At 41.8% G+C, this 15,701-nt stretch overlaps 1 protein-coding gene across 1 annotated transcript in view; it reads left to right on the top strand.

Annotated features, from left to right (window-relative positions):
* Window positions 1-15,701, top strand: part of LOC115015461 (RNA-binding motif, single-stranded-interacting protein 3-like) — a 185,299-nt gene that overhangs the window by 105,430 nt on the left and 64,168 nt on the right. Inside the window, 2 exon segments of the mRNA XM_029442799.1 lie at window positions 10,104-10,261; window positions 15,402-15,481. Coding sequence (XP_029298659.1) covers window positions 10,104-10,261; window positions 15,402-15,481 — 238 coding nt within the window.

Genomic DNA, 15,701 nt, shown 5'->3' with positions numbered 1-15,701 from the left:
CTTCCTCCCTGTCTGTAAACTCCGATCCTCTGACCCGGCCGGTCTGGTAAACACATTCTTCACACTGGCGAGAGAGGCAGAGGGGAGGGTTCATATGGATGCAGCCTTTTGAAGTCACTTAACATCCACAGCTACGGCTCATTTGACCCTTGCTCCGTGGAGTTAACATGCATGACGATTGTGTGATGCTGTGAACCCCATCAAGGGCAGCTCTGAGGATCGTAAGGATGTTGTGAAGCCCTGGGGACAGCATGCATTGAATGAGACAATCTCTCTGAAGTGGAAAAGAGCATGTTGGAGACACATGGGCTTTAAGTGCATAGGTTACTGTGGAACATATCTGTGATCTTAGGAACCTAAAGAAGTAGTTCCCAACATGTTTGTGTCCGGTGTTCGACGGACTAGCGTCAAGGAATTGTTTAAGAGTTCTTTACTGTAGTGCAAACACGCTGGCTGTGGCGGCTTCCTGACATGTAAATCCATATAAAACACGGTGATCCTGCAACTAGTGATATTTAGGCTTGGTCTTTCTTTTTTTCTGTAGATTTGGTTAATTTTGTGTTCATATTATTGCCACTTGGAATGGCTAAAGTTGATCTCTGAACGCCTGTTTCAGTGCTTCACTTATTTTGACAGTAAATATGCGAAAGATCAGCCTCACATCAATTTATAATCCTACTTGTGTGTGTATTTTCCACCTAAATCTAGATATGTGGATGTATCATTTCTATTTTAGCAAATGAACTGATCTACTCCTGGTTGGGGTCCATTGACTTTAATAACACATACAAATAATCAGGAGTCCACTGCTTTAAATCTTCAAATGATAAAATCATAGCTCTTTTGTTCAAATGTTTCATACTTTTTTGTTGTATGAATCGTGGAACTAGTTTGAGTAGTTGAATTAGGTACTCACACACATTTCACTTTGTAGTTCAAGAATCACAATTACCACTCCTACACATACAGGAGCTGAATGGAACAGCCTGACATAACATTAATGGCATTGCTAAGTGAAGAGCACAATCATCATAGACAATCAGCATGTGTATTCACCAGTAGGAAGGCAAACAGTGCAAATGTTTGTGCATTTTGCCCTTGATAAAATCAATGGAATATTACTGCCGTGTAAAAGTCACACTAGCTCTCCATGGACTGAAATTATGTTTTTTTTGGGTGACTGGGGAAAGCCTCCACCAAATATAAAAGCCTCATTTTTGGCACACTGTCCTATACAACAGTTACAGGATGTCATGTGTTCAGTTTGGTATTCTGTCTCATCTCTGCCCAAAGTAAATGATCAAGTGTTCTCACCTGTGTAGACTACATAGAAAGAGGAACATTAGCAAATTGGTGTAATAGGGATTTGAAAAAGGGAGGTTGAACGGTTTCCTAAGTTAACAGACAAACTGTGAAAAGAGGCAGGAGAGAAAAGAGAGAGAGCTCTTGTACAAAGTGAAAAATTATCTGTAATTTACAGATACAGTGGGTTTCCTGCATCAGCCCACAGAGATGCTCATGATGGTCAATGCTCACCACCATTTCCTTTTAACACCACCTTCCTTCTATCCAAAACCATCACCAGCACTCTCCACCTCCACATGATGTCAGCCAGGAGGAATTCAATCTCAGAAATTATGTCATGAATGATGCATAAGACGGAAAAATGCATTTACCCTGGCGACAACACAATGAGCTGTTGTTGCAAACACCGTAATGGAAAAATATGAAGGTTACGTTGATGAAAATGTATTATGAAACTGGGAAGACATTTGTGAATGTTGTCGACTTCTTAGACGAGGGAGCACGGCCGAGGACATAACCACAGCTTATAAGGAAATTCCTCAATATTTCTACAAAGGCGGGATAAATTGGACTTGAAGTCCTCAGGGAGCGTAGCAAAGAGTGTCTTTGCACGCATGTGTGCCCGCCCACTTACAGTATACTATGCATGCATGAGTTCTGTCTCCTTTTGCTGGAGCAAAGGGGTAAAGCGGGTGTGCCCGTCTTCTGTGTTAATAATGAATTTTTGATTTGAGCTCCACATGAAATTTTAATCTCTGCAATATTAGCTCACTGAGGGAGATACAAAATCAAATCAGGGGGTCGTGATTAGGCGGGTGAAGCGCATATCGACCTATTTAAATTCACATTAACCTGGCATCAAAATGTATGAGCCATGACATTGATGGCAGACATCATTTAGTGGTGTTTTGTCTGTTTTTGCAAAGTAAAGGTATGATCCCTCCATCACACATCTGTAAAAGAGGGAAAACAGCACTTGATACCAGATGATGCTCAGAATGATTAAAGGATAAGGCTGGTTTTATTTCTCATCAACAAATCCCTTAGAAAATACCAAAAGCTTGTTCCTCCGCTAAACACCTTGATTGCTGTCGAGAAAAATAAGAAATGCATGAATGAGCCACAATGTTGCACTTTGGTGACAGTTTATCTCATTACAATGAACACGAGCACAGCAGTTCATTTTTAGTCAAACTCACATCCAGCGTTCTGGTGCTGTAAAAACAGAGCCCCAAATGTGATATTCAGCAGCTGGAAATAGTCCACAATAAATGCACTATTTGCTTCTGTTTGTGTAACTTTCACTAAAGAATCACAGCAACCTGCTCTTTGAGGAAATGACTTGGCCTTTCAAAAAGAATAAACTGTTTCTTTTAAACATAATGTCTTGGATAGGTATGAATGTGCCACACACAGCGTCGGGAAGTATTGATATATGAACTAACACGTCGATGCTTTTGGTCTTTTCGTGGGATTTGTAGACAATAAAATAAATATAGAATAACATCAGCGTTGCGCTTTAACTTATTCAGTGTTCAAATCTGACACTCACTCTTTATTTTATGTTAATGATCCACAGAAAATATATTTCAGATGTCACACCTTATCAAAATTCATATGAAGACTTTGACCTTGAATGTCCTCTATTCGGCACATGATCCTCCCTGTACCTGCTTGCTTCAATTTACATGCAACAGCACCGTTAAATGGCAAATGGATGGACATACCAATAACCAGTTTTGTTCCATAGCGCTCACTGTGCCTTATGCCGGATGAATATTTCACCAGCTACGCCAGCACAGAGTAGGCCCAGCTGAGAGAGTTAGTCAAACAAAGCCCCACCGCTGTGTTAGCAAACTCAAAGGCTCAATAATGTATCGCCCACTTTTATTCCTTCCATAGCATCTATCATCGCAGCATAATACAGAGTAGCGAGAAAAAACGTTTTCCATGAGCAGTAATAAGACAAAGATTGACTGTGTGTGCACCTGTTTGTGTGTGCACTCACATGTATGTGTGTGCATGTATATGATGCAGTGCTGTGCAGGACCTGTGTGTGTGTGATTATGTGAGTGAATGAGTGTAGTTCTTAAAACCAAACTAAACACCTCAGTGCCTCTGGGCCGCTAGGATACACTTAGTTGTCATTGGCTTGGATTGCACTCATGGGAAGAATTCCACTGCTGAATAATGTGATGTATTAAGCTGTGCTCTGCAGCAACGTATGGTAATTTGTAAGATTTTTATTTAATCAGGTAACATTGTATTCCATCCGAATGAAAAACTGCGTGAGCAAGGTGAACCTCTAATCTTGCTCCTGAGCTTCATATTTATCTTTTTTTTATCTTATTAAAAAGATATTGTACCCTGTGACAAACTTTGAATTACTTTTTTGGTGTGATAATAATACTGTGAGGTTAATTAATTGTAATAAGCAACCATCTGTTGTCATCCTACTGCGAATAAATGAAATGACTGTAGTTTGGTAGATTAGAGGAAGGATGACGACAGATCAGGAAAGCAGACTGACTGCATCCATATTACGTCAATACACAGGAAAGACGAGGTAATCATTTTTTAACACATTTATAGATTATTTTGAATAATGATGGCATGTGTACAGTGAATGTATTTGCAGCACAATCCATAATTAAAGTCTATGTCAATGTCATTATAAAATTCAGTGTTGAGTGCCGCAGCATACCTGACCTCATGTGACCTTACATTAAATGATTCCAATTAGTTCCATGGCTTGAGGTATACAGATTCAACTTTTGGGGAAAAGAGAGCTCGGGTACGGTACCGCCCGAGTTGAGGCATCTGAATCCGTTTCGGGAAAGAGAAACAATTATAAAAAAAAATTGAAATCCCCCTGAACACATGTGAACAACACATCTGAATCAGAAGAGGGAAATTCATGAATTAAAAAAACAAAAAACATTTTATCTGGGAAGCTGTAATAAACAAAGCCATCGGTGTTCAAGCCAAAGTGCTTGAAATCTGCGTGACACAATTTATACACAAACATAACTTCTTCTCAAACCTACGGGTGTACATGCCAAGATGAGTACAGTGCGCAAAACTGATTCAAATTAGAGGAAAGATGTAATCTATAAACAGAACAATTAGGTTTAATTCAGTTACTTGAGCACTGACAACTGTATGCATACACAGTATGTTTTCATTCTTTATCTCAGACCCCTGCCAATACCCGTTTATCGCAGTGCTATTAAAGCAATGTATAAATGACAGGTGTTTAAGGCTGTTTATTCAGACGTAATATGGTAATTGGATTGGAAATGGCTGCCCTGGGTGATGGCACAGATCCTCCGCCTCACAGCCCTTTGTTTCAAACAGAAGGTTTGAATCAGGAATGTAGATTTCGTCAGCCCCCCCCAGTGAGCAGCAGAAGGACCTCACGCGTTACCAGCTTGCGCTCTCGCCATTCTTTTACTCCGCATCATGCTGTTCTGTGACTGAGCACGTCTAGGTTGGAGACGTTTGTGCATATGTTGGATTGTAATGTTTGTATATCTCAGCGTGTTTTTGAGGACGTGCGACAGAATAAGAAAATTCAAGCCTAAAAACTTTCCCCGTCTGTCTGTGGAAGCCAACTTTAATGAATACATGTAGCGACGGTAGAAAACACACATTAAACCTGATATCTCTCCTGTGCTGAGAATTGATTCTGTTCTAATGCAGGATCTACAGAATATAATTCTGTCACCAAACTCTGACCCCCACCATGAAACCGTGTGTGCACTTGTAGTTTCAAGCCTCCTGCAGCTTGGCTCTGTATCCCCTGTAAGTGGCTACAGTGGACAGAGGCAGGCTGTGATAAGGACACACTGTAATGTAAAGTCTTGGATGTGGATGGGGTTTGAAGTCGAGTGCCACAGAGAGAGTGTTGAGGAAGCGTTAAACAACAGCCTCTACAAAGGGAAAAGTAGAGCGATCCTGCCATCCGCTCATCAGTGGCAACAGTAAATGTGGAAGTGCTCATCAAAGGGCAGTAAGCTGCTCGCCTGACTTCGCCTGCTGTTGTCTGACCAGCTGACTAGCCGGCTGACAGAATGATAGCTCCTTTGTAGTGCTACCTCTTTTCTCTCTAAATCTTTCTGGCTCCTCACAAATTAAACTCAAGCTTTTGAAGTGAGTTGATGTGCTCATATTATTTTCCCCTATCGCGCATCCCTCTACTCCTTCCTTCCACTTGGTCGGCCCGCTTGTCTTTGTGAATGCATTCTGCAGACTCAGACTCCCGCAGCAAGATCTGAGTGCACATCCTCAACCTATATACAAGAGCACAGGAACGCTCCCTCTGGCATCTGCAAACTTGTCAGCAACACATCCTCACAGCAGCAGTAACACAGCTAGTACTGCTTCCTTGCAGTTTTCTCCAACCAGACAACACGAAACCCCATTGTCTTCCCATTTAATTGTGCTCCTTCTGACTGCTGGTTAGTCACACAACAGGCCAGAGTGGCATACCTGAGGGAAGTGAATGGTGTGGTGTAAAACTAAGGATTCTCATTGGATATACATTCATGCACACGCCCTCGTAGAGTGTGTACCATTGCTTAGAGGAGCAGCTGAGAAGCCCTGTAGAGCCAATTACACACACAGCTCTAATCTCTTGAGCAAGCTAAATGGATAGAGGAGAAGAGGAGAAATGGGAGATGGCAATAATGGATTGACGGGGAAAAAGTAAAGGAAGTGTAAGGAGAGAGTCGGCAGGAGGGTGCTGAAGTGAAAAGTGTTGACAAAAAGGGGAGTTGTAGAAAGAAAGGCTACGGAGAGGTCAGTGGTATGAAAAGGGGAGAAGAGACAGACAGTATGGGGCAAAGGAATCCTGGGGATATGGTGTGAGTAAAGAGTGAGCGTTAGCCAGAGAGGTCAGCTGCGAGCCTCAACATGGCGTTAGATGGAGTGCCCCCAGTCAGGACACATATCTATCTGTCTAACTTGTATCAGTTAAATGGATACAGCCCTGAGAGCCCCATAGGCGCAATGTGAGACTTCTAACAGCTGACTTTTTCTTTCCCTCAAGCGTTGTCAAAGGCAACAAGGGCTCTCTTTAATGTGTTATATCTGCCTGTCATGTCAGCTGCCTCCGTCTCTGTCTTCTTCTTTCTTACCTTTTCACTCTTTCACCTTTTGCATCGTGATCTATGAATCCAATTTTCTCTTTTTTTTTTTCTTGTTTTTTGCGTAATCCAGATCCTCGCCTTCTTTCCACTAATGCTCCCCCCCCCCCCCCCCCCCTCCCCTGTAGCATTGTAATGTTCTCAGAAATTACAGTGAGGTAAACAGAGCAGGGTGTCGAAATGAAATAACAGCTACAGGGCTGTCAGCTCTAGCGAGTGGGCCATCCGTCAGCGGGAAATGACACGTCGGCCGCCCCCCCTCCCCCCTCCTGTCACACACACAGTTGGATTCATCCTGTCCTCCTGGTGGCAAGGTGAAGGAATTATGCTCATCAAAGGCGAAGCGCAGCCTGGAGCCTTTCCATTAGCCTTCGACAACACTGGTCAATGGCGGTGGGACACAACTGCCATCACACACAGACTCAAAGACACACACACGGGCACAGCATTGCACTATATAGATTTGATGGAACAAACTCATAATTACTCTGAGATGGGATATGAACACAGGTACACGCACACACACCTCGATTACCATTTCATTCATAGCCTGACAGCAGAGCGTGTGCGAAGGCTGACATTAAAGGATATTAAATCTCCTTGTGGAATGGGGCAGCCCATCTCACCTCCCGTCAAAATGCTCCCATTTCCACTCCTCTCCGTAACCTTCTCATCTGGGTATTTAGAGCTTTGTGGTGCGGAACGTCATCAAAGAGGAAACTTAGCGAGGCGGCCGTGCGTAGATGAGGCCTCCCAGCGTTAATCCCCCAGCAAGCGGAGCCCTCTACTATTAGCCCACGCACACAAATTACCGCTACACGTTCTGCCGCACTCTCTCACAGTGTCTACTGTCACATGCTTATAGGAGAAAGTGCTTTCATTCAAAAGTGTGCGCACACACACACACACACACAAGCTCTCGTATCATTGGCTTAGCCCAGTGACTGAGTCAGTCTCAGTTAACTCATTGATCCAGACCTCCTGTCTGCCTTGGAATACGAAGCCTATTTGACATAATCCTGAAAAACATCGCCTCACATAACCAATGAAACTCAAAGGAAAGCACAGCTGCACGGCTACACACACCAAAGGGACTTAGCAGGAGAGTGACACATGTACAGTAGATTTTTTACGGGCAGATTTAATTAAGCCTCATTCACTGCCAAATCCTGTGTTATACAAACTCTTGTGAGCGCTTTCCAAAGCACGTAAATGTGACAAACCTGCAGAGGAAGGAGGAGTTTAGTTTGCCCCGAAGTTAGTTAATTGAGTTCCTGGTTAAAGGAGAAAGAGTGTCGGTTTTTTTCTGCTTACACGTTGGGCACCGGCTTTCTCCCAAATGCTTTAATCAGATCAAACATGTCCTGTCAGATAAGACGGCTAATTAATCAGGGGAGGGACTAGTCTTTTCCTCTGACAGATGGAGAGATGAAGGCAGGACGCTGTTGGAGGCACTTCCTCTCCTCCTTCTTAACCTCTTCCTCCGTCGTAAAAAGGAAAGCAAAACCAGACAGAGTTAGACAGCATTGCCTGTGGCCAAGCACAGAGAGCTGTAAAGATTCTCAAAGACAGTGTTTACATGCAAGCTGCAACTGAAGTATCTCCACAACCCCCCCCCCCCCCCCCCCACTGAGAAGAAGACAGACTGCATATGCGTGTGAAAAACATCGCTGTAAATTCACGTTTCTTATCTTTCTGAGGCTGAATCAGCTGAATTCAAAATGACGTAGTGCATTTAACAGAATACAAGTATCCTTGTGGTTTGGTAATAAAAACGTTGTTATTGTCATGTTCATATTGTCCTAAATTACTTTTGGCAAAAGTAATTTAGTTCTTCTACTTGCCCTTGCTTCTCTTCTTCTCTTGTCTTGTTGCCAGTTCTTAAAGTTTATGAGACTAAGCTTACCTCGTCCAATTCAGTCACTGCTGAGCTAATAAAATTAACATTGTTCTTTGGCTTTATTGTCATTCCATCATTTTTTATATATGTATGTCTTGCTAAATTGCTATTGTTACTCATGATAGATATAGTAGCCTTCCTATTACTATTATTACATAATAGAGCCCAACCATCTCACATATTGCCTTTCTAAAGAGTGATGCTCCTTTCAAGGCCCTTCACTACTCACCTTATTGATGTAAAATGGATTAATATGTAACCTTGTGGGATTATGGGTGATAGGACATTTTACTTGTCATTTCTTGCATTAAATACATAAATTTCAAGTGCAGTTCACAATGTCAGCATCAAATCTATTCAGAATGATCCAACACATACACATCTATTCATTTCTATCAGTCGATACATTCAATTGACAAATTAGGAATAGTTGGTATGAAGTGGATGTAAATCAAAATGTTGCAGTATTCACTCATCACATTACGCTGCCCAAAAACTACTACATAGATGTCTTTCTGGTATATTTATTTTGCCTTTGTTACCTTTAACCCGCGGTGGTCCTGGCTGCTGTTGGAGGAAAGCGTTGGAGATGTTGATGTTGGATAAAGAGGCGATGAGATGAATGCGAGCTGTTAACAGATCAGAATCTGGCTGCTTGATTGGACAGTTTACTTACCGGATGATGGATTGAATGCAATTGGATACGTGAGAAAAAATGTGCTGACGTGCATACGGCATCATAAAGATACATAATTAGAGATAAGGATGACATAATGAAGTTTCATGCTTAATTTCGAGGCTGGCTCACTTGTAGCATAGATGGATGGATCGCTGGTTGACGTACATGGCTGCCTGGCTCAGTGACTGATTGACTCGTGGGGCTGGGGCTGCTGTTTCCAGCTGTTCCACTGTAGAGCTCACAGGGCCCGCTGCTCCCTCAGGCTCAACCCACCACCAGCTGTGCAGCTTCACCTAGCTAGCAGTAGCCTCCGGGCACAACAGAGAAAATGCTGTTGTACAATACGCAGTACACAGCTTCTCACTCTCTCTTTCTATCTTTCCTTCTCTTTCAACTTAAACGGGTCAAATTATGAAAAATGTTGCCTTTTTCCCTTATTGTGCACCTACATTTTGGTATCTGTGAAATAAGACAACTCAGTCAGTGTTTTGTGTGAATACAGGTATATTCAGAGAGCCATTATGAGGAAAATAATGTGTTTTTAAAAATTAAAGCATGTAAACCTGTTCTAGTAATACAATTGTGAACCTTAAAATTAGCATAATATGTCCCTTTAAGACTTACAATTGGTTTGAAATGCAGAAGACGTCAAACAAACTATAACTACTATAAGTACATGTCAATATTTACTGCATGCAAGATGTTGATACAGACTTGCTCTGTCATTATACTTTCCACTCACGCAAATCCATAATGTAGCCTACACACTGTCTGTCTCACACAATAGAGCCAGAGGCACAGTGAACTCTTGGTGTATCCATATGGCATGGTAGCAGATCAATGTGTGAGTGTCAATAAGGTCAAACGTCATGCGAGTTCAGCTAGAGTTTAGCTCCACTGTTGGCAGCATTGCGACGTCTTAAGTGATGGCTCACGATACAGAGCTGATGCATATTTCATAATTCTTACACTTGTTGGTGATACATTATTTCTCATCTTTTCCTCTCCTTTCCCCCCCCCCACCCTCTCCTCTACTCGTCCTCCCCTACTCTTCTAACCCCTGGCCCTGCAGCAACAGGAGCAGGACCCCACCAACCTGTACATCTCCAACCTGCCGGTGTCTATGGATGAGCAGGAGCTGGAGAACATGCTGAAGCCCCTGGGGCACGTCATCTCCACCAGGATACTGAGGGATGCCAACGGGGTCAGCAGAGGAGTCGGCTTCGCCAGGTACACGACAGTAATGCTGCTACTATGGAAGCATAAATTGGGTGTTTTGAGTATATGGGTACATTGTCTGTGTCACTACAATAGAACAAAGCTTATTTGGGTATAAAAAAGAAAACAAACATGATATGGATCCATTCATTGTCTATGTAGCAGCTTAAGACTTTATACTTTATGACATCACAAGTTTGAGACTCACTTATCTGGTTTCTGGCTTTGACAGAGAGCAGCTCATGATCACATGTAACTTTCCAAAGCCACGGAAACAACATATTGGAATTCTGAATTTAGGTTTTATGTCCATGCCATTCTGGTACTTTATGAATGCTGCAGCAGTACCAAGGAATCATTTCTAAATGGGTTTAACCCATGTCAGTTGTGCAAACACTCTCACACATGCACAGACTGATGTGCATACAAATTGACCTATATACGTAAACATGCACTGGCATACAAGCACATACTTGTGCTTACTATGTTCATACACACATCACTCTCAAAATACACTTTTCAGATGAATCCTGCTTCCAGGCAGGAAAAAAGTTTTAGGTGATTTGTTTGCCAGCCCTGCTTGACAATGTGTCTGCCAGTGGATGAGTTTGACTTTGTGTATGCCTGTGCATCAGAGTGTGTGTGCTTCTGTGCATGTGCGCATATGCCCACTAATGGATGCTTGGTATTGTACATTCTCAAGCATTCATGGATACCTGCAATTAACCCCTTGTCCTTACAGTACAGCCCAGTCTTCAATATTTCCACCACCAATCCTAACACTGAATGGTTTATTTATTTTCCTACTTAGAAAAGTTTCCACTTTAGCTTGTTAATCCCCTAAAGTCATAAACCGCTCTGTCCTTGTCCTCGGCAGCAGCCACCAGGCTCTCGTTCCTCTCCATATCCTCCCTTGTTTACCCAGAGGAGGCAACTGACGGCCACAGAGCCGCCATCTTGCAGGGATTTTTCTTAATCACCTGCTCAGGCTGAACTCCTCTCCTATTCCCTGCTCTATTACTGAGGGTTACAGCAGGACAGAACAGCACAAACAGGCACTTATGCACAAATATGTGTGCACGTGCACAGACAGGCCTCTACACATGTGCAAAATAAGCACACATGCATGCACGTGTGCACATAGAGCAACACACACATTAGTTTGCACACTCTCACACCTACACACACACTGTCTGGTAGGCAGCCTCCTGCAGACCAACAAGCAGAGCACAGCAACAACCTGCCACAGGCCACCTGTTCAAGCAGCCCTCCGTGGGAGAACAGAGACATGATGGAAAAGGGAGAGTGAGGCGGCAGGAGAGAGAGGGACAGGAGTGTGAAACAATGGCCGGGTGAAAAGAACTAATCATAGAGGTTATTATAAAGAGAAAGTGAAGGTGATGGGAAGGAGAAGGCGGTATGAGATGGAGGAATAGTAAGTGAAACGAGTGAGTGTTGGGCGTCTGGTAGAAAAGGTGAAGAGTGAACGTGTGGTGATTTGGTTAAATAAGGAGAAAAAATTAGAGAGGTACTGTAGGTTTTATTGTGTAATTGATAAGTACAGGTCAGAAAAACAAGCCACAAGACATTCGAAGCAAGAAAGACATTGATGTGTTTTATGAATTCTAAATCCTGTTAGCTGTGTCAACAGAAAGACAGACAGACAGCTGCTGAGGGCTGGGCCACGAGGGGCATTAGAGAAAGTAAACTGAGCTGAGCTGTTTGTGGGCCGATCCATTACTGTTATCAGAGCCCATTACTCCAGCCCCAGCACTAATCATTGCAGACAGCAGCACCTGATGCCATTAACCAGCAGCACACAGAGAAAAGCCAGCCTGCCTCACCGCCTACCTGGCTGGCTCTGTGACTGAATGGCTACCCTGAAAGTTAGTTGACAGTCTGGCTGACCGGCTTGTTTCCCTATGACTGCCTAACAGCCTGTCTGCCTTATTTACTCTTCATCTACCCACCTGTTTTCTGTCTACCTACCTTCATGAAAGAGTGTTGAGGAGGAGACAAACAATGAATAGCCAGAGGGGGTGTAAGGAGGAGGGATAAAGAGCGCCGGAGAATAGCGAGGAGAGCATCAACACTTCCAGTCTGAGAATCACTTGAAACTCTGCAGAAGGGTGATTTCCAGCCCCTTTTAAAATGCACAGCAAAAACACCACTACGAATAATCTCTTGTGAACATGGATTAGGAGCAGATTGTACCTGCATACTGATTATATGGAAACAAAAACACTGTTTATTCATTTCAAGTCAATGAAGTTTTGTTGGCATGGCTTTCATCAAACAATGCTAATAAATAAAGTTTCTAATAAATAACACAATACAAGGTATGATATACCGTGCAATACATGGACTAAAACAATTAAACACAAAACAATTCAATTAAACAGAAATAAAAACCTTAAATTTGAATTTTAGCTACATTTTTAGCTCTTGTTTTCTGGTCTCCACTTCCTTTATTTCACACTGGGCACGAGATAGTTTTATATAATATAATAATGTTGAGCTGGATATCAAACTCAAATGCTTTTTTTTGTTAGTCACCGGAATCTGTCCTTCACTCTGAGCGTTGAATACTCTCAGGTACTGAAAGCTGTCATGAAAGTCTTCCTTGTATTTGTACTATTTTTACTCTTTTCTTATTCTTTGATATCTTTTTTTATAATCTTTTTTAAATTATAATATTAACAATTTAATTGAGGCACAGTCCATGTATGGCTAATTGTATATTGTGAAGTCTGGTCTCTTTTGTTAAATGAAATCTTATATAATAAATAATATATATAAAAATATCAAACCATACCCTGTCTGTATATAATACACATTTATTTTAATCAGATGAAGGACAGTGTTACTGATCTAATTTCCACTTGCTGAGTGCAAGTGTTAATGGTCAGTTGTTGTGATCAGCTGAGTCACACTGGCTCAGTCTTCCCAAACACAGGGGGGTACGGATGGAAAAGAAACGGGGGGGGGGGGGGGGGAGGTGGATACAAGGTCAGTGAGAGATGGACGATGGCAGAAAAAAGTGTGAAAGATTACATATTCTAAAAAGAGAATCAGGGAGAGGAAAAGGGAGAAAGATGTTGATGTGGTTAGGGTGCACAGAGAAACAAACGGATGCACGGAGAGCGAAGAAAAGGAGGGCACGGAAAGTGAGAGAGATGGAGCGGAAGAGAAAGAGGGTAATGTTGAAAGATGGTGGAAAAAACCAAGGTTGAAAGACCGGGAAGAATGAGAGAGACGTCAAAAAGAAGAGGTGCAGACGGGTCGGGAGTAAGATGGATGGGACGGAGAGAGCGATAAAGAAGCTATGGCATAAAAAACAAAAAGGAAGAAGGTAGAGATAGGAGAAGGATGAGAGAGACAGAGGACAGAGAAGTGAGAGGCTGACAGGATGATATGAGTATTCTTGGAGGTGAGACCGAATAAAGCATGGAAATCTGGAAAGCAATGAATTCTGCACATTCCAAGAGCATATTACCATAAGCATAGGCATAGCACTCAAGCCTCTCATTTTAATACGAGTCCTTTGTGAATGAATAAGGTGTTTGTTTCTTATGTTACTGTAACAAAATGTACACAGATATTCATGTTACACACGATCCCTTGACTTTTCATCTAGCGCCACTTCAGGTTCACGTTCTTAGTTTCCTGTAAAAATGTCTCAACAAAAATGGGATGGCTTTGTCACACACACACACACACACACACACACACACACACACACACACACACACACACACACACATTCATATTGTTCCCCTCAGGATGAATTGTAATAACTTGATCCCCTGACTTTCCACGTAGAACCATCATCAGGTCAAAATGCCCTTAAGTTTGCATTTCTCCTCCCAACACAGCACAAGGATAAAATATAGTTGTGCATGCAAACGGATAATACACTTTCACATTTCAATATGTCTTTGATATACTTATGTGCTATGTGTGTGTGTATGGGTATTTAGAGATCAGAGCCCTCCTGCTGGACAGCTGCTCGGCCCTCAGACTTTTGATCCAGTGGCTGGAAAAGGAGGAAAGAGTCAGCTTCCTGAATTATCTCTCGCTCTTCAGTTCAGAGTAACAACTATCCATAAGCACATTAACCTTCTCATACCTACTTATCCCCCGTTTTCTACATTCCTCCACCTTTTTCACTGCAAACTCTGAATGTTATGAACTTCCGGCTCGTGACTTTCCCCAGTAGATGGACAGACAGACTCTGGATGTAGCATATATGAATCATCCACATGGTAAAGCTTATTTCGTATACTCCTGTGTAAATTGTATACTTGTACAATGGATGTCCTCATTTAATGAACAACTTAAAGGGCAAAATAAAGTTAAGAGTCTAAAGTGAAATTGTGGAGAAGAAAAAAATAATATATATATGTCTAGCTATACATTAACCATGTTTACATGCATGTATGCAAATACAGAATAATCAGATTAAAGCAATAGTTTGATTTAACTGGAGTAATGTAAAGCCTGTCGTTAAAACAAAACTGCAATCCTTAAATGATATTCCCTTTAAAAAAAAGAAATAATAATAATAAACTTTTATATAGCACTTAAGAACCATAAGATAAAAACCAGAAACAACAATAGAAGGAAATACAAACAATGGAGGGATCATAAAAACATACAATAAAACATAAATACAGGAGGATGACGTTATGGCCAGCGCGAGATGATAAAACCCGGCCACATATTAAATATTTATAAATGCTTTCCTATAAAAGAATTAAAATCTGATTTTCAAAAAAAAATCAAAAGTCCAACAAGCAATGTTGAGTGTATTACAACTACAACACTGCTCTCAAAGGGCAGAAACTTCTTGATATATTTTGCTTTACAAATGTTACCCTGGTGTAGATGAGAGGTAAACTCCCTCTCAGAGCTATTGTTACCTGTTTGTGATCGTGTATAGTGTATTCTGATTCTGTTTAGTGCCATAAAGAAATCTCCTTTGTACCATAAAGCAATTCAGTGTATTTACCACAAGCATTCTCTCTTTCTGTCATCATTTAGTGTCAAGCTTTCAAGTAATTGTATTTCTAAGGAGGCACTGTTACCCTTTGCTACAAATGGCTACTGAATATGTATTCAAATTAAACCCATGTATCACTTTGTGTTGCAGGATGGAGTCCACAGAGAAATGTGAAGTAGTGATACAGCATTTCAATGGGAAATACCTGAAAACCCCGCCAGGCATTCCAGGTGAGTCTCCCCTCCTTTGCTATACATTGTTCTCCCATCACCCGTTTTCCTTTTCTTCTGGGAAAATCATCACCTTTGCAATGAGAAACTTCCTTTCTAATTCAATTATGATAATTCCTCATCTCAGATCTGCCGGACAGCTTGATAGATTGTGTACACCGTTGTTTCTGACACCTGAAGCTAGCTGTCGGGGCTATGGCTGAATAGCTGACGGTTCTGT

The sequence above is a fragment of the Cottoperca gobio genome, chromosome 11 (genome assembly GCF_900634415.1).
Source record: "Cottoperca gobio chromosome 11, fCotGob3.1, whole genome shotgun sequence".
Taxonomy (NCBI): domain Eukaryota; kingdom Metazoa; phylum Chordata; class Actinopteri; order Perciformes; family Bovichtidae; genus Cottoperca; species Cottoperca gobio.
The sequence above is the reverse complement of the archived record's forward strand: the minus strand, read 5'-3'. Positions and strand labels throughout refer to the sequence as shown.